Raw genomic sequence first — 26,353 nt, forward strand, 5'->3', positions numbered from 1 at the left:
TAAACTTAAATTTCGCTGTGTGACCATGCGATCTGGTCCCAGTCAACGACCCATATTTCACCCTCGCTCACCATAGAGTCTCCAGTAGCTCAGTGGTTAGAGCGTCCAGCTACATCATGCAGGGTCATGGGTTCAAATTCCATCTGGAACTGGGAATTTTTTTTGCAAGTCGATGTGATTTCTACATTCAGTATTCCTTATAATAAACTTAAATTGCTGAATTTAAACAAACCTGTTCAGTGGGAAAGAGTGAATTAATATAGTCCACTGGGTTAAAATCTTTGCCGTCCAAGGGATCATCACTCTTGAAAACCTAATAAAAAAAGATTAATAAAACACAAAAACAGAGATCAGTTTCAAACTTTTTTAACAACCCTTGTTAATTGTCCATAGTTTTGGTTTCAATACTCGAAGAATCCGCCACGTCGGGGGTTAGCCTTCACAGCTTGTTAATTTTGGATTAAACAGCTTTTCCTACATTGGCTCACTACTATTGAAGGAGCAACACTTCCAGGTAAATGTAGCTAATTATAAAATGAGTAACTAAAGGTGTATGTAGATGACTGCAACCTTGGCTAGTTACTATTAATACTACAGCTTTCTCCCAGGCCATCACGGTCAAACATTTTGTGACATTACAGAAACATAGAGACGCTTTATCATTCCTACCATGTGACCCTAAAACCATTGACCATGGCAAAATATTAAGGCCTAGAAACTAAAGGCAAACCAGAACCAAAAGTGTAAACTAAAAGTGTTCCAGTATAAATTGATGGGATCAGGTTTTGTTCAATATACAGAGATGGAACTGAGGGTAAAACTTCTTGAAAGAATTTCCTCAACTTCTTGCAACTTACTAGTTTAAATCAATTGCCCTTGACTTCAAGGAGCATCAAAAATAAACTTAATTCACACAGCTTGTAATATCAACTACATGTACAAGTATCAATTTGCAATGTTTCATTGTAAAATATAAAATTTCATTTAGATTCATTACACTATGGGAGGCTCATTACTTAATCTGCATTAACAATTGCTAATTTCAAGAATTACTAAGTAACAACCATGAAATTCTATAATTTCAGAACTCTACACCAACCTACCCTTACCATAACTTTCACTCCTGCAATTCAGCTAACAGTTATCTTTGGCTTATACCTTCGCGCTAAACATGCTACTATGCATGTGTTCTTGTAGCAACATACCACTCATTTTCTGACTTCAATTTTAATCAGATTATCAATAATGAAGTATATCAATAATCAGAGTTAACTGGGAGATCTGCTGTTGGCCAGCAGGTGATCGACTTGGGCATGTGTACTTGAACCATTGCTGTGTAGTTTTGCCCTCATGGTCTTGCTCTGCCTAGCTTCGTCACTTTTGCCTTTGATTTGCCCCCTCCCAACCACCTCTTGGTTCATGGTGGGCCCTGTGCCTAGGTAAGTATGCTTATTCTCCACTGAGAATTCAGTGCAACAGGTGCCATGGGGAGGTTACCCGTCGGAGGTAGGCATGGTTACCCCCTTTATTTGCACTTTGCCCGCACTCGCTTGCTCATTGCCTGCTTTGCTTTCATTTGGCACCTACAGCTGTACCCTCCATTTGAATATTGCTTATCGACAAGTAAAGTAGTTATAATTCATCTTAATTAGAAATTATAGTCACAGCAATTAACAGAAGGCATAAGGTATACAAACACTATTTTGTATTATTATTTCTTCATCCATTTGAGAGGACTAATTGAAGGGCAGGCACCCCAGCCCCTCTTTCACTTAGTCCATCATGCATGATACGAAAGAAAACCGTGAGAGAATAAATGGCCATATGAACTCCTGGGGATGAGAAGCAGGTGAAAGGAGGGACTACCACCTAAGCCAGAGAGTTTGACCTTTCATGGCCGAGCGATTTTTCCAATAAATTTGCAATCTCATTACACATATCCAATAGGATTCGTCATCTTTACATAGAATAGAATAGAAAGCCTTTATTTTAACACAATAAGTTTTAAAAGCTAAAAGCTTGTGGGGTCGTGTCTAAAATAAAAGACCTGATAACTATGTAATAATAAGCAAAAATTAAAAACTACTGACCTTATAAGAACCTGATCTATATTTACAATATTTACACATCATAAAACGTTCAAATATAAATAAAATAATCATCATAATGCCACACAGTTGAGGCAGACACTACATTGAATTTAAAATCTTTAATCCTGTCATTATCACCTGCTGTTAACAACCCCAGGAGATGTCTTCAATGAAATCGCTTTCCTCTTCAAGTAGCAGGGCAAAACCATGCCGTGAGATGTGTATCTTTGTTCGTTAAGCAAAACTGCTCAAGAAGTTTTGAAAAGAAGACGGCAAAGGAGGCATCTTGTAATGATTTTTTTGCTGTGTTTGTAAGTTTAAATTTAAATGTTGTTGCAAAATTTCAAATTTCAGTCATCAAACTGCGGTGCCATGTTTGCTGATAGCAGCAAAATCTTTGAAGTGAACGTTCGGTTTCAATTGAAAGTCTGGTTCAATCTTTCAAATGGAGGGCAGAAAGGCCAAGTTCAGTCAATTCATATTTACGGAATTGTTCTTCAACGATGCTGTTGACCTGGTGTTGAGGGGCAAAAGTACTAACATGCTCTCATTCGGGGTCCAGGCGAAAAGCTTTGCCAAACAAAACACTTGATAAATTTAACTCTTTCCATAGCCTGCTGGCAGAATCACAAGAACATCACTGCCTGTGAGATGCAATTCCGATGCTTTGATTTGCTCCAGTTCCAAAGCTTTCTATTTTCAGAAAGCGAGATAAACATTCCTGCAAGACATCACACATATCCTGAATGTTGACAAAGTGTTGTCAATGCTCCTAACATAAGCCAATCATATTTTTGCTGTGTGAGAGCAACACATAATTCAAACTCTCTGGCCTAGGCGGTCGGCCCTTCTTTGGTACATGTCTTGCCCCCAGGATTTCACACAGCCATTTTTTCCTTGTGGTTTATTTACAGTTGCACTCAACAGACTAAGCAAAAGAGGGACTACTTGTATATTCATACCCCTCCCATGGAAGCCTCTCTTTAGTTTGAGATTCCCACCCCTCTGAATATTCTGGTGTTGCTTCCTACTTTCCTGTAAAAATTTTGTTTTTGAAACCCCTCTCCCCATTGGAATTTCCGTTAACCTTCCTAGGGAGGGTATGGATATTTTCTGGAACTGCACATTTCAGCCACAGCTTGGCATTGCTTGGACCAGAGTTTTCCATGCTAGAGAAGAAAAGCGCAACATAAATATTCTATCGTTAGTGACTTGTAAGTCACGTGATGTATGGAGATATGACCATGGGCTCAGTTGAGTTGTTAAACTGTAGATCTCGTAGATCCATGATTAAAAGTTTTAACAAAGTGTTTTATTGCAGAATTGTGGTTTTAAATTGGTGGCAGCAGTGAACAAAACAAACTTTACATCTACCTGTGGTCAATGGAGATATTTTGATGGCTTTTGCAACTGAATATCATCGTTTTGTGTGGTTCTGCGTGGAAATTTGGCAGCTTGTGTGTTTGCTTGCGTGGTTTCATCAGTTTGCAATGGCGGAAAACTCAATTGTGGAGTCAGAATTCAAAGAGATGAGTTGTTCGACGCCAGTTACCCCTTTTAAGCCAGGGAATCCATTTACACCAGAGTCTGATTCAAGTTGCCAATCTCACTCTGCAAACCCATTTGCGCCAGAGAACAAATTAATTATTCAGCTAATTTTTTTACACACCACCAGGAGTTTATGAAACCTGTCAAAAATCCTCTGGATTATGACGGTACTCAGTCGCTACGAGATTATTTGAAACACTTTGAGTGTTGCTCTAATGTTAATGGTTACAGCAAAGAAGAAGCCGCTGTATACCTGGCCACAAGCCTTCATGGAGAAGCCCAAAAGGTGCTAAAAGGCCTGTGATACCAACTCTCAAAATTACAAGAAGATTGTTGACAGACTGGAGCTTCAGTTAGGAGTTAAAAAACAACACGAGCTGCACCAGCCGCATCTGCATAGTCATCACCAACAGGAAAATGAGAGTGTTCAAGCTCTTGCTGCAAATATCTGGTCTGTGTCCAGTCTAGCTTATCAAGATTTGTCTCCTGGCACTCAGGAAAGATTTGTCATCCAGAATTTCTTTGATGACATCAAAGATCAAGATGACAGGCTCGGATTATGCAGAGATAAACCATGCACCATGGATGAAACACTGTCGTTGGCTTGTGAACTTGAAGCATTTTGTCTCTTGTCTGGGGATTGGCGAGGAAGCTCTCCGAAGGTTTGCTCTGTTGATGAAGTTGAAACAGAGCCTGATTTATTTAAAGCTCAGATGGAAATGTTACGTTCTGACCTTCAAGCGCAACAACATCAGGAGACTCAGCAAGATGCTCTTCAACAATTAGTTCAGCAGATACGACGGCTCTCCCAGTCAATGTCTCTGAACACCTCTGAAAACCAGCAACGCCCACCTGCTCCACTATATTTCAGTCGAAATGGTCCATGCTGGGATTGCAAAGAATTTGGCCATTACCGTTGTAACTGCCCCGCATGCAAGTCACCTGACCACAACAAACTGGACTAGGGAAACGGCAGCAGGGTGCCACCCAAGGGCCAGGGGGATGCCTGAGTGAGAGTGATGCTGGCCCCACTTCTGAACATGATGTGAACAATGCTATTCCACAGCCATTGTCAAAGCAGGATATGGGTTGTCGTGATGTGCCCATGGAAAGGTCACAAGTTAGTAACAAATTACGAGACCTTCATTTGCCAGGCTTTATTGGTGGAACTCGTGTTATGTGGTTGATAGACACTGGTGCTGCTCGGTCGATTGTGTCATTCAAGATTTATAATTCTTTACCTGCCAGTGTCAAGTTTAGTTTGCGATTGCTCTTGCTGATGGTCAGCAAGCAAAAACACATGGTTTGAGACATGTTGTAGTGTGGCTGGGTACTAAAGAGTTTGAAATGCATGTAACTGTGGAGGTTGAGGATGAGGGCATTCTTGGTATGGACTTCCTGTCACAAGCTGATTCACATTGTAAAAAACCAAGTGTGGATTAATGGAAAAGTGTTTGATTGTAAGTTCTGATTTCAAGAACCAGCCCCTCAGTTTGTGATACATGGTGTGACGGTCAACAGTTATTGAACCTAACACTGAGGTGATTGTCCCAGTCACTGTTCACAAACGTTCTACTAACTTAAATCCAAAGGCATCTCAATTGGGCATCCAATTGTTAGAGCCTTGCCTTACTTCACATTTGCAACAAAAAGGCCTCTATGTTGCAAGGACTCTGGTGGATGTAAAAGAGGACAGGGGTGGTTCCCTAACATGTTTTCAATGATTCTGACGAAGTTTACAACTTGGCTGCCCAGGCTAAAAGACTGTGGTTGCCCAAGATAAGCCAGTTATTGATGTCACTTCACTGGAGCTTTATGAAGAGAATCAAGAGACTGTTGTGGGCCAAGCCAGAGTAATCAATCAGCATGTGTTACACAAAACCATTGAAAGGACTCTACCAGAATCCCTACAGGAACTTTTACAAAGGAGCACAGAGCATCTGACTGACAGTAAAACTGAGAGACTGCAAGAGTTACTGTACAATTACCAACATGTGTTCTCCCTTTCTGATGGGGACATAGGCACCACACATATGATCCAGCACAGAATTGAAACAGGCATTGTGCTCCCTATCCAACAACAGCCCCGGCACACCTCTCAATGGAAACATGATGAAATCATGCAACAAGTAACTGACCTATTGCAGCAAGGGAAGTTGAAAGAATCATCAAGCCCTTGGTCCTCCCCAGTTGTGCTGGTGACCAAAAAAGATGGCAGCCAGAGGCTGTGCATTGACTATGGCCAGTTAAATGCAGCTATGGTAAAGGCTGCCTTTCGCTTGCCGTGCGCTGACAACTCAGTGGCTGCTTTAGGTGGGTCAAGATGGTTTTACACCTTGGATCTTGTTTCCGGTTACTGGCAAGTGGCAATGGACGCGAACACCCAAGAAATGGCAGCATTTGTAACCCCAAGCAGCTTGTATGAATGGAATGTGATTCCATTTGGCCTTTGTCAGGCACCAAGCACATTTACCAGATTGATGGAACTTGTCTTGAAGGGCTTTCATTGGAAAATCTGCTTGATTCACCTCGATGATGTGATTGTCATGGGGTGCACATTTGAGGAAGAGTTAGGGCCTGTTTACAAGGAGGGAGGGTTATCCTAGCAAGAGGTTAACCCTAGCTGGAGGGCAAAAGATAGCCCGCGTTTACAAGCAAAATTGCACAGGTAGTAACCCTAGCTGCCTTGTAAACACAACGAAGAAAAAAAGAGGAAATGTGTGAGTGCTAGGGTAACCCTCCCTCCTTGTAAACAGGCCCTTAGAGCAGCAGAAACAGGTGTTTGAGCGACTGGCCTGGGTGGGGCTGAAGCTTAAGCCGAAAAAGTGTTTTCTCTTCCAGAAATGGGTTCACAACTGGGACATGTGGTCACAGAAGAAGGTATCAGGTATCAAAAGCTTCCTTGGACTTGCCTCTTATTACTGCCGGTTTGACTACTGTACAAGCTAACAGAAACAAAGACAGCATTTGCTTGGAAAGGAGAATGTCAGCAGGCCTTTGACAGCTCGAAGGGTTCCCTTACATCCGCTAGGGTCCTGTCCTACCTGACCAGAGAGGGGAAGTTTGTGCTAGACACCGACACATCAGACCATGGAATTGGTGTAGTGCTATCACAGCTTCAAGATGGGATGGAAAGACCTATTGCATTTGCAAGTTGACTATCGTTGAAGTCTGAAAGGAACTATTATGTGACTCATCTGAGCTCTTGACAATTGTTGAGTTGGTGAAGCAACATTGGCATTACCTGATTCTGCATTCAAACTGATCATGCCCCATGCGTTCTGTCATTAAAGCTAAGGATCCAGAAGGACAACTGGCATGTTGGATTGAATTCTTAAAGGGACACTCTCACAATATATTTGCTTAAAACTGTTATACATTCACAAAATAGTCCCTAAATTTATGTAACAAGAACTTAATTAGCTCTAACTAAATGATTAAAAGCAATTTCTTGAAGAAAGTTCACACTGCAGCAACATTCTTGCAACATTTCAATCATTTTCGAGCCAAACTTGAACCTTTGAAAAACTGACATCCTGACACTTTTTCAAAAATCCATATCACAATCCGTTTCCATCCTCGTCATTGTTAGCCATCTTCACTTCCTAGTGGGTTTTAATCATTTGTCAAACACTGCTCTACAAAATAAAACCATTATTGTTCAGCTTCCAATGATCGATATATGTTTTTGAGATTTCCAAAATCATGCTAAAAATGGTGACAATGTCCCTTTACGTACTTTTGACTTTGATATCTAGTCTTGACCAGGACAACGACACCAGAATGCTGATGCACTTTCCCTTTAGCCCTGTGATGACCATTGTATGTGTAACACTCCAAATTCACTCGAGCTCGATGTGTACACTCTAAAAGCACATGCTTTAAGGTGGTCGAACACAGTTTTCAGGAGCCTATGCCAAATTCACCATTACTTTTAAGCTATTTATGTTTTGGCGCCCATTTAATGCAAGAGTCAAGGTTAATAACAGAAAAGTTTATTCTCGCATTTTGGTTGAGATGTGTGCTGTTGCCATGGCAACGGGGCTGGTTAAAAACAAGGCTTAAAAAATGGTTTTTGTTTATTTATAAAAAAATCCAGTCGTTAGATTTTTTTCATCAGTTGCACACTACGAATTGACATTAAATCCCTTCTGTCAACACTGTTCTAATAAAATTTTGACATAGGCGATTTTCGTAATTCGCCGCAAATCGTTTTCACTGCATGTTCTGTATTATCAAAAATTCCCTATGTCAAAATTCAGATTTTTTGCGATAGATCATTCATGTGGTTTCTGAACTATTTTTTTGCCAAATTTCTTGAAATTCTAACGACTGGATCGTCAGAAATCGGCAAGTTTCTGCAAAAGCAATTGGTCTCAATTTTTCGAGCAACTGCGCATGCGCTGCATTTAACTGGGTTCTTTCGGTAACAGAGAAAAAGCCGAGAATTGCTGGGTTCTTTGCGTGGTTACCTTTTCTAACATATCTCTGTAATAAAAGACTAAAGCCATCAATACCACACTGCATTCAATAATAGAGAAAAATAGCACAGATAGTGCGGGTGTTGAGTAAATAAAATGATCGCTCTATTGACGGCATGTTTGTTTTTGCAATCCCTGTGCGCGCGCTCAATTGCATCAGCAAAAACGCACACGAAAACTGTGTTCAGCCACCTTAATTCTAACACACTTCATGTGAGTCACACTATATATATCATCTAACAACTACTTCATGTAAGTCGCACGGGATATAACATCTCCCCCTTTTTGCGGTTGTCTACACAGTCCACATACAATAAAATAATGACACAGGATGGCAAAATCCAATTCAATGTTCCAGAGTCTTTGAATCAATCAGAACTAAAGCCTTGAGACTTGATGTGATTAATTAATGTTTAAAACTAGTGGGTTAGTAGGTTAGTATGCTCATAACAAAAATATCAAAGTTTATCTAATTAATACTGCAGTTCAACTCAGTTGCATATTCTAAATGCTTCTGGCATCTGATCAAAATTAATGTAAACATGTCACGTGACGTAATCAGTCAAATAAGCAGGTCGACGTCGCTCTCATCTAGGCCTAGATGACTGTACTCTGGGAGTAGGAGAGCTGGAGGTAGAACCTTCTTCTGTCTGAACTGTAGGAAACTCTTCCAACTGTTGGTTGGCATGCCCTGATGATCCGTTTGCAACAGTCTCTTCAGCAGAATCACTTTGTTCAGGGATGGCTTGGACTGGACTGCTGGACTGGACTGTGCTTGGATTGCCAGAATTCATAAGTTGTGTTTCTCTCCAATCCTCACTATCTCCTCCTTTGGCACCTTCCTCATGCATGAAAGCATTAGCCAATTTAAACTGGCTTGAATGGGGCTGGCTGCTCTTCAGGAAGAGTGTGCTTTAACCCTTTCGCTGCTACAAGGACGTACTCAGTACATCCTGTTTCAGATTACACATATGCTATAAGGACGTACTCAGTACGTCCTCAAGTATAGCCTTTGTATGAAAACTTACGTACATCATAAAAACAATTACACCGCATGTAACAAAACTTATAAGAGCCTGGTAATGAAGAATACATTTGGTGAGAAATATATGACGTTAAAACTTATGATTTGTACCACGTGTTATTTTTAGTATCAAGTCGATTCTGGCGGCCATCTTGGTTTTTCCACAAGTGTATTTTCAAGTGTTTTTCGAGTGCATCTTTCAGTTATTCGCCAGTTGTGAGTAGATTTACAGTCAATGAGGTTTTGGAAAGGGTCTGGGCTGATTCAAGCGACGAGGAAGATTTTTCTGGCTCGGAAGATGGCGAAAGTGACGATGACTACGTATTGGAGAATGAAGATTCTGAAAGTGATGGGTCAGAGTCTTCAGAAGCCAAAACAGGTGGCGAAGATTCTGATGAAACTGGGGCAGATAATGCCAGGAATGGTCCTCCTCCGAAGTGGCAGAGGAAAAGAAACGCGACGGTTCCAAACCTGCATTGGGTAAGACCTAACTTAGCACCACCTCCAGACATTCCTTTCACTGGTCAATCCGGAGTCCAAGTAGACACACAAGGTTTTGAACCCATTGATTATTTTACTTTATTCATCAATGATGACCTTGTAAACTACCTTGTAACTGAAACAAACTTGTTTGCCGAGCAGTTTATTTGTGATAACAATCTCAAAAGAAGATCAAGGGTACATGAATGGTATCCTACAAACCCTAAAGAAATGAAGGAGTTTCTGGGCATTACATTTCTAATGGGAATCATCCAGAAGCCAAACATCCAAATGTACTGGTCAAATGATCCCTTGTACAGTACACCTATTTTCAAGCAAGTCATGAAAAGGGATAGGTATTTATTGCTTCTGAAGTTCTTACACTTCAATGACAATGACAACATGCCTGGCAGAGATGAGCCAAACCCTAACCAGCTATACAAAATTCGACCATTGGTTGACCACCTGTTCGAGAAATTTCAAGAAGTGTACACACCAAGTAAGCAAGTCTGTATTGACAAGTCTCTTTTACTTTGGAAAGGACGATTGCATTTCAACCAATATATTCCTCTGAAAAGATCTCAATTTGGAATCAAGTTATTCATGCTTTGTGAAGATGGAGGTTACACCCACCGCTTTCGGATTTATACTGGTAAAAATACACTGGTTGAGGGAAATCAGAACTTGTCAATTTCAGAAAGAATTGTGGAAGACCTCATGATGCCTTTGCTGAATAAGGGACATCATCTGTACATGGATAACTGGTACACAAGCATTCCACTGCTTCAGTATCTGAAGGATAATAGCACCTTAGCTTGTGGCACAATACGCAAAAATCGGAAAGGTTTTCCTGAGGCAGTGAGCAAAGCGAAGCTTCGCCAACATGGGGAGACAGTTGCATATCGATCTGATGCCCTCCTGGCTCTAAAATGCAAAGACACCAAAGAGGTGAACATTCTGACAACCATTCATGATGAAAGGATGCAGAATATCAGAAACAGAAGAAATCCTGCAAACCCCTTGCAAAAGCCTAAGTGTATCGTCGATTACAACAAATACATGGGGGGCGTCGATTGCACTGATCAACTGCTGCAGCCATTTCAGGTTGCCAGGAAGAGCATGAAGTGGTATAAAAAGCTTGCTCTTCACCTAGTGCAGCTTTCAATGCTGAATAGCTTCATACCGCACAAGAAAAGTGGTGGGAGAAAGCCACTGCTAGATTTTCAAAGAAGTGTAATTGCCTCTTTACTCTTAGTGGAAAATACCCCAGAGATTCCAAGAGAAGAAGCCATTGCATGTCTGACAGAAAGGCATTTTATTGCTCCTATCCCTCCCACAGAGAAAAAGGAGAAACCTCAGAAGAAGTGCAGGGTTTGTACAAAGAGGAAAACAAGAAAAGAGTCAAGATACCACTGTGCATCCTGTCCCAGCAATCCAGGACTGTGCTACTACCCATGTTTTGAAATCTATCACACTCAATATCATTATTAACTGAAATTTTTTATTGACAAAATGTACAAATAATGTAAATAATAGTTAGTTCTTATCCAGAAAATGATTTCTGTTGATAAGGACTGTTTAAAAACATGATAATTTAATTTTAAAAAAAAAGTTTGCAAAAAACCCATTTTTAGGCCTGCACAAGGGTGAAAAAATGGCCCGCAGCGAAAGGGTTAATGCAAATGGAAAAATGACATAAGAAACCAGATAACCAACCAGGTTGTTCTTCCTGGCTCTCTCCAACAGACTGCCTTTGAAGCTCATCATAGTCACATGACTGCAAGTCATCATGGTGTACAAAAGACCGTAAGTGCTCTTCAATCTTGTTATCATTGGCCAGGATTTACATCAGCAGTTCATAGATTAGTCTGTGGATGTCTGTGGATCAAAGAAAACATGGGGGAAGAAACATCATGCTCCTTTAAAACAGTGTGTGGTAGGAGCTCCCATGGGATAGATTGCAATTGACATTCTTGGTCCACTGCCAGAAACTCCACAGGAGAACAAGTTTATACCGGTGGTTAGTGATTATTATACTAAATGGACTGAGAGCTACCCAATTCCAAACCAAGAGGTGGCTACTATTGCTGAGAGGTTAGTGAGCGAGTTCATTTGTCCCTTTGGCATTCCCCGTGAACTTCATAGTGACCAAGGAACTAACTTTGAATCAAAGGCGCTTGCTGAAATTTGCAAGTTGTTAGACATTGAGAAAACTTGCACTACCCCACTGTACCCCAAATCCGATGGACAGGTGGAGTGTTTCAACAGGACTCTCATTGAAATATTGTGTTGAAAGATTAAGGTAGACCGAAGGATCTTCACCTTCCAGCTAACATGATGGCTATCGGGACGTTGTTCATGAGTCAACAGGGGTTACACCTAATCTCTTAATGCTGGGTAGAGGAAGTTCCTTTGGATACCATAACCAAGGCAACTCCTGATGCACCACCACTCAAGACAGACTACACCCAAGCTGTTTAAAGGAGATTGGCCAGTGCACATGATTTGGCTAGATGCCAGTTGAACAGTGCAGCCATATGCCAGAAGTGGAACTTTGACAAACAGCTTGCTGGTAGACCATGTACTATTGGTGATCGTGTTTGGCTGCACAATGTTCGGAGAAAGAAAGGGAGAAATGTCAAACTTGACTGCCCGTGGGAGGGACCTTATCTGATATTAGTGCTGTCTGATGTAGTGTACTGAATCCAGAAGAGCAGGAAGGCCAAGCTGAAGGTCATTCATTCAGACCAGTTAAAGCCTGGCACTGGAGAGATGGATTCCTAAAAGGCAGATGCAGTTATCGAAACCAAGAGAGGAAGAGAGAGAGGCATCAGACGTAGATTGTCCAGTGTTTTGTTGAAGATGGAGAGTCAGCTCCCATTATGGGAGAGAGGGAGTTGAGCTTGTCAAGGCAGAGTGGATGGTGGGAGAAGAGGATGAACTCAGAATGCTGATTGCATTGGGGCAGATAACAGCAACCAATCTGATAATGTGAGGGAACCTGAACCTCGCACAGAATTGTCAACTTCAAGTGCAGATGACCATAACCCAGAGGATGTCAACAGTGAAACAGTGGAATTGACTGTACAAGTCATACCTGAAACAGATTCTAGTGTTCGTGGGAGACTGTCAAGGCAGCTAAAGCCACCAAGGCAGTATGCAACTTGGGTGGCTGGTTAACCTGATCGCTCAGTGATTTAAACATGAAATGTTTAAAGACTGATTGAAACTAACATACAGGTAAGGCAATTACACAAGTTTACACATTTAAATGTTGCTTGTTTCCAGGAACTGTGGACATTGTCATGTTTATTCAGGAACAGTCCTTAGAGACTCAGTCTGTTGTGTCGAATTATAGTTGTTTTAAGTTCACTCTGAAGTGATTTACACATAACAAAACAACTGGGACAATGCTTATTAAAGGGGGGGAGTAGTGTAGCGTAGGGCGATTGCCCACAGGTACCCGCTTAGTGAATTGTAAGTCACGTGACATATAGTGATATAGCCATGTGCTCAGTTAAGTTGTTAAACTGTAGATTTCGTATGTCTGTGATTAAAAGTTTTAACACCATGTTGTTTTATTGCAGAATTGTGGCATTACAATATAAATGACCAATGCCTCTTTTCTTCCACAACAAAAACTCTTTACAAGCTACATGTGCACTTTTTATTATAAAGTTCTTGCTATTAAGATCAACTGTAAGTTAAAAATCAATTCTATTTAAATGTAAATACTTTCATTCTTTTTAATGCATATTAACAATTTTATGTTTGTAAAAAAATAAATTGAATGTTTCTTGAAAAACTCCATTACAAAGGTTCAAGTTTATACATATAAAGCTTTTATATGTCTACATGTCTCTATGTATGTAATTTAATGCAATTCTTTTTGAAAAAATAATTATAACTGACCAGCTGATGCTCAGTACTAACTTGAACTGTAAAAATAAATAAAGCTTATTTGTTGGTTAACAGAATACCTTTCGGCATTTTGTATTCAGTAAGCCAAAGTTTTACAAAGCTAACATCTGACCTGACTTACCCTACGAGCAGTTCGTTTCTTCTAGGCCGAACGAGAGAGATTCTATCTCGTTCGCCGTAGGAGAAACCAACTGCTTGCGGGGCAAATCTGACGGTAGTTAAAAGGCTCAGTTAAATCATTATTAAATTACTTCAGGCTTGTACTTGACTAAAATACACACACTCGCTGAATTTTTAATACCTGAGATATCGCCTCTTCAACTTCAGGTGAGTAGAATATAGGTTTAGACAAGCTCTCTTCCAAGAAATCATCTTCGACTTCGGCCGCCATCTTGGACCTTGACTCGCTAATGGTGAAAGCCGCTGAGACTGTCACCACTTGGCTCGGTTACAAAGGGATCTTGGCATTCGTTGTTTTCAGGTCGTCTAACGCTTTTGTCTCGCAAAAACTGTATTCCTCGCAGCCAGACTTGGATATTTTCTCCGCAAGTAATGTGGAAGGTTAGTTCAGGTTCGCTAGCTTTGTTTATGGATTGTTATGTTGGCTAGATCGTAATAAGCCGCCCCATTGCGTTACATAATTATCTACATCTTCCGATTTAGAATGCGACAGTGTCAGGAAGCTTGTCTGACTGAAATTCGAGCTATTTTTTTACGTGTTTTTTGTTAGTTTTCCTGGTTTCCAAGGCCTGGATTTGAGTATCGTCAAGATGTTGTAGTAGAAGTGTATCGTTAATATTTTTGTCTCCAAACACTGGTGTTCTTTTACCCATCTCCAATGTCTGAAATTGTGATTCGTGCGCGTTTTGTGATTCCAGACAGGTTTTACACACGCTTTGTCTGGATCCATGACAGTATTTGAGCTTGTTGCGTTTTTTTCATTTTGTTTTGTAAACAATTTCTAGGATACTTTAAAACGAAACGATCACGTTCCTCGTGGTTGTTTTCCACCTACCCACGTTTTTTATATCGGGGAAAAAAGGGTCACCATGAACTTAATTCATGTCAAGTCAGACAATTTGTCTGAAACAATATGTGAATTAGATATCAGGTACATGCATCGCAAATTATGCATGCGTGGCCATCAGTTGAAAGACCTGAGGTCTAAGCATGTGGCATATTATCATAACAGTTAACACAACGACTTTTTGATTGAAGCGAATTTATTTTTTAACTTGTTTGGACTTGTACCCCCCCAAAATTTGTTATATTCCATCAGAAACATTTGGCAAAAATCTGGTTGTTCAGTCAGCGAATACACGTCTATGAGTATCAAGGACTTTCGAGTTCTCAGATCATGATATTCTATGCTATATCTTTTATCAAATGAAGCGAAACAAAACATGACTGTGTTTACAAAGCCTCATCTCCAACTCCTAACCACCTTACAGGAAATACATGTATGTTTTATAACCAAAAATTTATTGTGTTAATTATGTAACTGAATATGTAAAAACCTTTTTGCCTGCAGCTGAGTTAATGATGAAACAACAGACGACAGAAAAACACCAAATTATTGTTTAAGGCACGAAATTTTCTGACCTGTTGATTGAAGCTACCAAGTTGTTTACGTATCTGAAGAGATACTGTGGACTTGTGTTTTACTTATTTTTTTTTTTTTTTATTGTATTTTTATATATTTATTCAGTCAATCATTCATTCATTGATTTATTTATTCAATTATTCATCCATTCACTTTTTTATTTATTTATTTATTTTTTTATTTTTTTTTTTTTCATTTATTCATTCATTCAATCATATTGCTTTGAGGTACAAATTTTGAAGATAGAACAAGAGAGTTACTCGCATTTCACAAAACGATCATCGGACTATATAAATTAGAGGTACACTACTAATATAAATTTGAAAATTCGGCAGGGCAGTTGGAGCGATCCTCCATCTGAATTGCTTTAAAGATTAATTATCATGCCAGGGCATTAACTGTGCTTATACATGGTAATTCATGCAGATTGCTTGTTAAGAAGATTAAGCTTGTTAGCAGTTGGGACAAACCCATGTTTCAGCGAGAAGGATTTCGTTGCTTGAATTTTAATGCTGCCATTGCACTTAAGTTTTCAGATGCCCTTTTTGTCATAGTTTGCAGGGATAAATAATTACCACATGATTATTTCATGCATGGCATCCTCTCAATGACGAATATTTTACAAGAAAACTACCGCTAAACTTTGGAAACTGATTATCCAAATGCTGTTTATCGCCAGCAAAAAGAAAAACCAAACAAACACACAAACAAACAAAACTTTCCAACCAAATTTACACCATTAACCCCAAGCTGGATAGTAGACAAATACTGCACTCCTGCATTCCAGTTCAGCTGCCGTAGCCACGCATGAATATGAAATACCTGTTATTGATTATTTAACAATTATGCAACTAGCTGGTGGTAATGGATTGGTTGCCTAAAGGAAAAAGGAAAGTGTGAAGAACAAAGAACACATGGAGAACTTGTGCTTAACAAAATATAATATTTTTTATTCAAGTCATAAGTAAGTAGCACTTAAGTAAGAAAGAAACTTTATTTAGGTGTCTGCCTGCCAAATTTGAGATCCATAGATAGATCTAATATTCAAGCTACTTTCATGATCTACTAGTTTTTTTTACAGAGCAGCTATAGGCAGGCTGTTACCAAGAATGTATGTGTGTGGGCACTTTGAGGATAATTCTAACTTTCTCAGATAATTCTTATCTAAACCAAACACAATTTTGCAGTGTTAGCAATGTCAGTCATACAGGGCATACTTTCCACCAATTATCAGTGAAATCAAAAGGTCTAATATTTGAGCTGTATAAATAATTGTATTGTTTTCTTATAATGTTATTTATTTTTATGGCTTGTGTGTATTCATCATAATTTATTTTCTACCAACAATTTGAAGAATTTCAACATTTTTGTGGCCACTTCTTTTAATCACCTCTTAACTCAAGCGGCTGAAACAAAAAGGCAGCTTGTTGACCATTTCTCTCATTCCTTGGAGCCACTTCAAATTCTCTACAATGCCCAGGTTTTCTTGTGCTAACAGTGTCTCTCCACAACTACAAGTTAATTCTTCCCAGTGGAGTACATGTTTTTAGCCAAGTAGTTCAGACAACCAGAGTTTATGTCCCAGTAAAGGACAAGGGTTTATTTTCTACTCCCCTGTGGATAGAATGTTAGTCCATTGCAGGTTTACTCCCAGCATTATTCACCAGTACCACCTTACACACCAGAGTGGAGGGAGAATAGTCTCTTGCCTTGCCTTAAAACATAACACATCATTGACCCCATCTACAGCTCGAACCTGGGCCACTTGATCCAGAGTCCTGTTCACCAACCAATTATTAGGTCACCATACGTCCCACTTCCTATGGAATGAGAAGTTCAGCTTTATTTGTTTTCTTTGGTATTGCTGTGCAGCTATTATAATATCACAGACAGTAGAGTTTACATCATCTTTATTTTCTGCCAGGATGGACTACTTGGAGTGTAATTTTGGACCCTCTTGCACTTGTGATCATCGTTCAACCTTAATCCATGGGACAACACCTAGCTTTTCATCACCAGACAGCAGAGGCTGCGATGTGATGACTCGTTCATCCCAGTATAGCAAGAAAGAACTCAGTGAGAGTATGATACCAAAGAGGGCAAGAAGTGAAGGTTTGTTGATCAGTTGAATTTGGCAAAGTTCTTTCCATTGCCTAGTAATCAGAAAATCTTTGAAGTTCTGTTTGATAATTATCTCAAGGGATGTAGCTCACAGGCGGTTTCTAGCCAAATTCCCCAGCTGAAAGAGAGCTCATCACCGGCTAACATTTCACTAAAAAATTAAACCAGGGTATTGTGGAAGGTGCAAAGGCAACAGCTAAGCTGGCTAAGCCAGTTAATGAGCCTGATTTATTCTTCCTAGTCATACATGTACCTCTGCATGACCCAGAGTAAATAAAACCACAGGCAGTCCAAGCTCTCTCTATGAACCACACAAGCAACACAATATGGCATCGAATTATAAGGGTTTATATGGGATTTTCTACAAGATATCCTTGGAGGTAGTTAAAAGTGAAAATTCTCAATAAAAATGGCTTACCTTGTTCCATACATGTGTTGTTTGCTCCTGGTGTGGTTATTTTACCGATTGAACTTGATTTAAGCGACTTTTTTGAATTCCGATTTTCCCTTTATAAAGAGAGGACAAGGCGAAACACCTCAGTTGGAACAGCCTGCTGAATGAAGTCAAAAATCCCAGGCTAAAATGTGGCCACAGCCACAAATCCACCGCAGAGTTCAAGGGCAAAGGTTGATCTTTCATTTCAATCCTCTAGCCACACAATTGCAGCCCTGCGAGCGACGCCAGGCGGCTCTTCGTGTCCCCAGTGAAACGATAAAACTATGGAAGAGCTCCGTGTCGTTTGATCCGCGACATAACGACCGTTGAAATCGGCTTGGTAACCTCGTCATGTTAGCAAACCAAGACTTGCGGGGGTACTAGACTGCAATTTGTCAAATTTGTCAAACGTAAGATCAACGGCGAAAGCTCCGTAAACTGAGATCATTTTTGAAGTGGAAGTCGTGGTAAGTTTTCACGTTTACGCACCTTTGAATTACTTGGTCCTCGCTTCACCAATTTAACTTCATCTCCCCATAATTCGTTCAGAATTCTCCCGAGCAAAAGAGAGTTCAATTTGCTTACGGCAATTTCTTTCTCTTTGTATGCTCTAAACAAAATTTTGCTGGCTTCCATTACAGTTTCCTCACAATATTCGTAATTCCACAATACCCTAAGAGAAGCAAATTTAGTTTATCAGCTCGGGAATATTTTATACAAACAAATCAAAGGTGCATAAACGAGAAAACTTACTACCACTTCCACTTCAAAAATGACTGTATCTCCTCAGTTTCTACGGAGCTTTCGCCGTTGATCTTAAGTTTCTTTGGTTTTGAAGCCATTTTGCAAAAGCGTTCTGTACGATTTTTATTTTGCGTTGTAAATTCGACCTGAGGGGATTACAAGAAGTTTAGTTGACAAATTGCGGTCTAGTACCCCCGCGAGTCTTGGTTTGCCAACATGACGAGGTTACCAAGCCGATTTCAACGGTTGTTGGGTCGCGAATCAAACGGCACGGAGCTCTTCCATAGTTTTATCATTTCACTGGAGACACGAAGAGCCGCCTGGCGTCGCTCGCAGGGCTGCAATTGTGTGGCTAGAGGATTGAAATGAAAGATCAACCTTTGCCCTTGAATTCTGCGGTAGATTTATGGCCATGGGTACATTTTAGCCTGGGATTTTTGACTTCGTTCGGCCGGCTGTACCGACTGAGGTGTTTCGCTTTGTCCTCTCTTTATAGAGGGAAAATTGGAATTCAGAAAAGTCGCTTAAATCAAGTTCAATCGGTAAAATAACCACACCAGGAGCAAACAACACACGTCTGGAATAAGGTCAGCCATTTTTATTGAGAATTTTCACTTTTAACTACCTCCATGGATATCTTGTAGAAAATCCCATATAAACTCTTATAATTCGATGCCGTGTTGTGTTGCTTGTGTGGTTCATAGAGAGAGCTTGGGCTGCCTGTGATAAAACTGAAGTCTGTGTTGGAGCCTAGTGGACCATCAGGCTGGCACCTACCGGTAACTCTGCCCTCTGAAAATCATGTACTTTCTGTTTTAGGTAGCAGAGCTGGAGCCTTTGATTGCAGAATGTGCGAAAGGGTGTACCAAACTGAGGAAGAGTTGGAGAAACATCTGCTCAATCATGCTGAACATCGCCCTTACAAATGCCCTCAATGCAACAAAGGATTCAAACAACCCTGCCATCTTAATCAACACCTGCGAACGCACACAGATGAACGACCATTCCCTTGTGAGGTGTGCCGCAAATCCTTCAAGCAAGCTTGCCAGCTCAAACAACACATGAGGCTTCACACAGGAGAGAAGCCATACCACTGTTCGCAGTGCAGTCGCTCATTCAAGCAAGCCAGCCAATTAAACCAGCATGTCCGCCTCCACACTGGTGAGAAGCCCTACAAGTGCAGCCACTGCGACAAGACATTCACCCAGGCCAGTCAGCTCCGCTCACACAAGAAGACACACGATCCCAAACCAGAAAGGAAAGCCATGTCAAGGAAACCGAAGTCTTTGCCACGGGGAGGGGTGGTTTTACCTGCTTTCACCACAAAAGTTTCTACGCAATCCATGGTATATCCTCAAAAACAACCCAGCTTCAGCCCTCCCTTGAAAATGGATCATCCAACATTTGGTGGTAATTTCAAACCTCCACTTCCATATGGTGCTGCAGGCGCAAGTTTACAGGTATGTCACATGCGAGAAATCCCGGTTTCCACTATACCACATGACTTCACAGTTGGGTAGACTGCAATAGGCTTCTTTCAATGGACGTACTGTATTTTAGTGGTTCCAGGCAAATAATGTAATAATTGCAGGGCTCTATTCTACATGTGCACGTACGTTTTGCCATGCTTGTTTGCTGCAGGTATCTCTCTCAGCCTTTGGTAATGAGTTAGTTAACTGTTAGGCAACTGTTAGCACTTTTACTAACAGTACTTGTAGAATTCAGCCTTGAATACAGTAACCATAATTATTGTAAGTTGTTATTATTAAATGATAAATTATTGCAGCTGTATGACTCATTTTAGAAGTCTCATAGCCAGGAATAAGAATGGGCACGCGAGCATTTATGATACTGTTTGAAGGGACAGGGAATGTATGGTATAAACAGTGACACCTAAGGCCAAACAATGGACTACCATTGCAATATTAGGTTATTCGAACTTTCAAACGCTGTTGACAGAGGTGCAGATTGTTGATAGTCTTAGTGAGAACTGTAAGCATTGAAGTTGAAGTAATATATCAAACAAAAAAGACAGTCTTTCACCACATTTCCAGACACCACAAAGAGAGTTGAAAATATGACGCACAGCGGATTATTTTTGACGAGCTTTTGATGAACAATGTCTTGAGTGTTTGATATATATCTTCTCAATCAAAACAGAGGAAAAAATCTTAAAAATCTCTGCTCATTAAGATCAGATATCTGTTTAAACGCTCTGAATTATTAATGAGTTTGAGAAGTCTGAAGAATACATTATTGAACTGGGTGATGAACAACTATAACCATGAATTTCCAGCATAGTAAAAATCCCTTGTCACCCCAGAGCAGAATTATAAATGCTCACACACCCATTTTTGTACCAGGTTTTTCTAAATGAGTTATGGTAATGAAATTACCATGTAAAGCTTTTTTTGTATGTGTCATGAATAATTATCCTTAAATATACAGTATTCCTTTAGTGCACGGTAGCTAGTGTGATGTCCAGCAGTTTTGAACAAAATATCACACCGAAAGAGAGGGTTGGTTGGTTGGAGACACTTTGAAGGAAGAGATTTAAAGGTGAGCTTCCATTAACAGCCTGCCATTTACAGTTTACTCTGTAAATCAATCTTCTTATTTCCCGTTTGAGCGTAAGGCAAAGCCTGTTACTTAAAACACTGTTATTAGTTTCTGAGCCATTGTACTTGTACAAGATGCAGACCTGTTCTAGAGTGCTTAATCTTGTTATGTTGAAGCATAGCTTCAAGTCTCAATTGTGGACATACATTGTGTATGGTACATGTCAGTTATTTTATGGTGCGCAGAATTGAACATTCATTAGATAATTAATTTATTTCAGTATTTGCTGTTAAGGGTAACTGATAGAAGATAGTTATCAAGAGTTAAATATAGAGTACTATAATTTAGAACAATTGTAATATTTCGCGTTATTTTGTTATTATAGTAACATTTGTTAGAGTATTTAAATAGAAAATGTAGACCATTTAATATTTTATTTTGTACATTGTCCCAGCTGTTACAGATCAATGCTTATGTGAATACAGCAATGAGTAATCATTACCAATTCATGAATTGCAAGTGATAGCCCATTGCAAAAAGACACTCAAGTACAGGTTATAAACACACTGTTAATTAATTTATTATTAAAAGTCAGCTGTTCAGATGAAGATCACCAAATTGTTAGCAAAGGTTAGGGTGACAGCTCTTGAAATGCTGACAAATTTTAAGGGAGTCTCTATGGATTGTATCAACATGTTTCCAAACCATACATCAATTAAAATGCTTTGTGGGTGATTAAATTATTCTTTTTGCCAGCTTGCTTTTTCGTATTTCAGCTCAAGACTCTGACTCAAACTTGGTTGGGTTTCTGGTCTTAGGGTAAAATGCATGTTACATGTAATGCTTTTAAAACATTTTTATCTAGTTGATTTGACATACTTGTCCCCATTCATCTGTTTTCTTGCAATGGACTATGATTGTGCAATTGATGATTCAATAATTAATATTACATGTAATTATTACTCATTGATTTATAACGACATTGATAAATTGTCGCTGGATGGTATTACTTTGTAGGTATTTCAAGAGCTAATAAATAGTAAATTAATCATTGTTAATAGTAAATTATTATTTTGAATGTACAAAATACTTTTGCTATGTCTGGAGACAATAAATTCCATGTGGAGCAGGAACATACATCAATTAAGTAACAAGGAAGAGAACATACTAGCGTCCTTTTCTGTGTAAGCGTTAGCTAGTAGCATGGTTACCATGCATGTTAATATTAATAGAAGTCCATATTCGTCACTATGAGAGACACGTACTTGCCTTCTATGCAGACTTTCTTTAGGCTCATCTGCATCGGAGGCTCATGAAGGTACATTTCTGTAGAAAGCTATTTCATTAGAAATTAGGGAGGTTACAGTGTGACTGCTCCAACCAAGGCCACCCTAGCAAATTCTCGGAAAATTGACCAGTAATGTTTGAGTATTAAAACAATAAAAATGGTTCCAAAATCATCTCCTTTATTGTTCTGCCCAGCTTGGTTGGAGTGATAACTTGTCAAAATTATTAATATTAATTGAACATCCAAGGTCTTCATTCAGCAATTTTCTCATTTTGTCTGTTGACCTTGTTTGGAGTAGTCACACTGTAAAACTTGGTATGGAAAGGTCTCATTTTTTGGGAATGAAGAATAACTTAAAATTAATAGTGTACAAGTTTCCAAGTGCAGCTTTGGTATAAGAGAAAATTGGTTCAATCTACGAGTGAAATCAAAGTATTTCTGAATTTTCCTATGGGTTGCCAGTACATGTAGGAAAAAAAAGGTACTAGATTTTTTTTTCTCCTCTGCTAATAATAAGTACAGTTCTGTAGTTTTTCATAATCTGAATTCCCTGATGGATATGTATGGGACAAAATTTGTTTTTTGTGTGAACTAACCGTAGCCTGTGAAAGCAGTTGGTTTTTTTTCATATCATCATGAAACAACAAGTAAAAAACAACAACTAGGAAAAATCCAGCTGCTTCTGCAGACAAAACTGCAAAATATTGTAAGCTGCATGTGCAGTGTCATGAGGTACATCCTTTATCTACCAAGCAGCTTTTGTTGCTATTATCAAGTCATAAGTTTGAGAATTTGATCTGCCTTGATCTGTCATGTGACCTTGACAGACCTTCCCCCACCCCCCCCCCCCCCCCCTCACTTCCTCAAAGAAATGGTCCTGGAATTAAATGGATACCAGAAATGGAAAGAGTTTGATAAAGATAGTAAAATAGCTTATTATGAGACCGTTGATGTTTGGTGGCAAGACATTTTGGCAGATTAAACAAAAAATGTAAGACTTGCATACTGGATTACAGAAGCAACATGTATCATCCAGCAACTTTCATCTTAGCATGACATCTAACACATAAGCATCTATGATCTCAAAGTTAGCTATTTCACTAATTCCAGCACTCCCTTTCCATTTTTAGATTCCATTTTGTACTGCAGCCATTTTTTCTGATGAACAAGTGTTAAAAAAAAAATCCTATCACGTTCCTTGTAGCCAATTTAGGTCAATGGCACCATTCTGGATTCCTTGTGGAAAACTTGAAGTTTTTTTAAGCAATTTAAAACTCATGGCACTTGCACTTTCAGGTTTTTGAGTGGCCTTTGCATTCACCCTGTCTTAATTTTACCTAAACTACAAAACCACAAAACCACACAAAGCAATGGCTGGTCTTCTTTGCAAATGTTGTTTAGATTACCCTGCAACGTTTCCTCTGCTAATTAAAATGACAGAAGCTTTGTGTGACAAGCTAAGTAACAGATGCAAAGAGGACTAGCGCAAGGCATGCTGGGATCTCCATGACAACATTGCCTAACATTTTGTTATTGTGGTTGCTTTAATAGAGGAATAAAGGTTCTAATTAAAGTGAATTCCTTTGGAACTAGCGTTTGAAGTAAATACAATAGAATCTTGATAACTAGAACCCAGGATTGAAGATAATATCCTGGGAGTGGGGACTCTCCTATGAAAAGGAGAGGGGTGCTCATTTGAAATGCTGAAAAGAACCGCTAATAGGTACCAAGGTCCTGTTTTGTGGGCGTGGCTTGAAACTTTTATCACCCCTAAGAGGTACCTATTCTCAAATAACACATCAAATGGCATTGACTTTTTTCAGCTTAATACCCTAGAAAAGGTACCACGAAAGCTCCCACTGGGGATCTTCTTAGGCTGAACACCCTAAGAGATATCAAATCTGTTTTTTAAACCCTAAAAGGTATGACAAGCACCCTTGTCCTTGTCATATGAGAGTCCCACCGGGGAGGGGGGTGGGTAATATTCTAATAATTCATACTTGTCAACTCGATGAGCTCCGAGGATTGCAATGTTTTGATGAACCAAAATATTAGGAAAGATTGTGATGCCATATTTAGTGTACTGTAGTGTTCAGATGAGGGGTATTTAGTTTGGTACATGGAGTGCTAATAGTACTACGATAGTTATCACACACTGGATGACTCAAATTCTCAATAGCTCAAACTGTTTCACTCCCCCTGCGGATTCAAGCTTTTAGGATTCTACTGTATTAACATTACAAAAGATTATTAGTCCTTTATATTGTTTTTGAACTTTCTGCACGGTAACTTACAGCATGTTAAAATCAAGGTTACTGTTAATTAACAAAGCCCTTTCACCCCCAGAGGCAGGTCTCAGGTTTATTAAGATGGCTCAAATACTTGTGGTTGTGGACAAATTAAATCTCTTGTGACTGTTCAGTGGCATCTTTTGAGCAGTATAATGACACTCTAGGTGCTGTTAAGTCAGTTGACAAACTTAAGTGTGTGACCATTAAATTGTAAGCTATTGATCAGTACTTTCACATGGTACTGTTTATTTTTGTGTTATTTTTTCCAAATTTCTTTGCATGCGAAAAACTGAGTGACCTTTTTAAATGAAACTTGTCGGGCAGTACTTTTATCTCCACATGTTTAACACTTTGTTTATGGTTTTTTTTTAATATTTTACTATTAAAATGAAGTTGTTTGATTTTCTGTTTTTGGTTTTGGTTTTTTTCGTTATTATTATTATTTTTATTAATATTTTATTTTGGTTTTTTCCCCTGGGATTCAGCACTCCTGGAGGTGAAAGGGTTATAGCACATTGTTTCTAGTTTGGAGACCTTAAAGAAACAGATTATTCAAAGAAATTCAGAAAATTTCTTTTTTGCACTGCTAAATAATTTACCCTAAGTTTTGCTAAGAGTTTGTTTAAGACTCCTCTAACTTTAGTTTTGATCTTGTTTATTAAATGAGCAAACAATTCTTTTAAAACCTTTTGAATTTTGGCTAGTACATGTATGTGGGGCAATTATTGGATATACATTTAAATTATTATTTTGTTTGACCAAGAGAGATATAGGTGTGTTTGCTGAGAAAGTAAGATAGATATTTATTTTTGGTTCGCCATTAGACGGAGGTATTGACTTCCGAGAAAACATGCAAATAATTGTAATTTGATAACAAGGTTTAGCATTGTCATCACCACTGAGTTTCTTAATAGTGTAATAGAATTGTGTGAAAGTATTTGTAACTGATGATTGAACTTATTGAAGATTAAACATTGGCCTCTCATGGCCTACTCTTGGATACTACCACAAAACTTAATGATGTGATTCTCTCTTATTCTTCATCTTCTTTAATTCCCAGGGAGGGGGACAAAGTTTCACATGGGGAGCCTTCACCCCAAGTTCCAACCCCTTACCCTTTTGTATACCATTTTGACAGAAGGTATTCCTTTCGTACAGCTTTAAGGTACCTCTTTCACATACTTTCATAACTGGCCCATATTATAAATAAGTTGCCAAAAAAGGAAATCTCCCAGTCATTTTCATGTAGTGCCTAATAAATGAAATGATACAGCCATAAGGTGCTTCTGTTCAAAATATTTTAATTAAATGCCCTGTAAAATGACTAAATGACAGATTTCCCTATTCTTTCATACACCAAAACTTGTAAAATCCTTGCCCTTTTATATACCTGAAGCCTGAAAAGGTACCCCCTGGCCTACTAGTATAGACATTAGGATCATAAGTGCTAAAGGCATCCGCGGTCGATACTCTCGATCGATACCCTCAATCAGCATCTCAATCAGTATTTGATCGAGATCCTGATCAATACTCCATTGACACTCAATCGACAGTCGGTCGATAGTTGACTGTGTGTCGACCGACTCATATGAATCGATCGAAAATTAGTCCATCGAGTGTCGACCAAGATGTCAATGGAGTGGCAATCAAGTATCAATCAACACTCAACTGCAGATGCCTTTTATAGGCATGATCCGGGCATTATACAAGGAAACCCCCCAGCCTTAATGAAGGACCGTGCTTTCTTGATCATTTCCCTTGTACCCC

At 39.3% G+C, this 26,353-nt stretch overlaps 2 protein-coding genes across 2 annotated transcripts in view; one reads left to right on the plus strand and one right to left on the minus strand.

Annotated features, from left to right (window-relative positions):
- Window positions 1-13,966, minus strand: part of LOC110048356 (vacuolar protein sorting-associated protein 53 homolog) — a 54,410-nt gene extending 40,444 nt beyond the window's left edge. The window contains exons 1-2 of the mRNA XM_020754138.2: window positions 13,846-13,966; window positions 233-313 (exon numbers count right to left, since the gene is read on the minus strand). Coding sequence (XP_020609797.2) covers window positions 233-313; window positions 13,846-13,935 — 171 coding nt within the window. The 5' untranslated portion in view covers window positions 13,936-13,966. The remainder of the gene's footprint in view (window positions 1-232; window positions 314-13,845) is intronic.
- A 30-nt stretch (window positions 13,967-13,996) lies between these two features.
- On the plus strand, window positions 13,997-25,599 carry LOC110048359 (uncharacterized). The gene is made up of 3 exons (XM_020754141.2): window positions 13,997-14,105; window positions 17,072-17,259; window positions 19,268-25,599. The coding sequence occupies exons 2-3, from the start codon at window positions 17,073-17,075 to the stop codon at window positions 19,966-19,968; spliced, it is 888 nt and encodes a 295-aa protein (XP_020609800.2). The 5' UTR covers window positions 13,997-14,105; window position 17,072; the 3' UTR covers window positions 19,969-25,599.
- The last annotated feature ends 754 nt before the right edge of the window (window positions 25,600-26,353 follow it).

Source organism: Orbicella faveolata, unplaced genomic scaffold (assembly GCF_042242905.1).
Source record: "Orbicella faveolata isolate gen_17 unplaced genomic scaffold, um_ofav_v1 contig_47, whole genome shotgun sequence".
Classification (NCBI taxonomy): Eukaryota; Metazoa; Cnidaria; class Anthozoa; order Scleractinia; family Merulinidae; genus Orbicella; species Orbicella faveolata.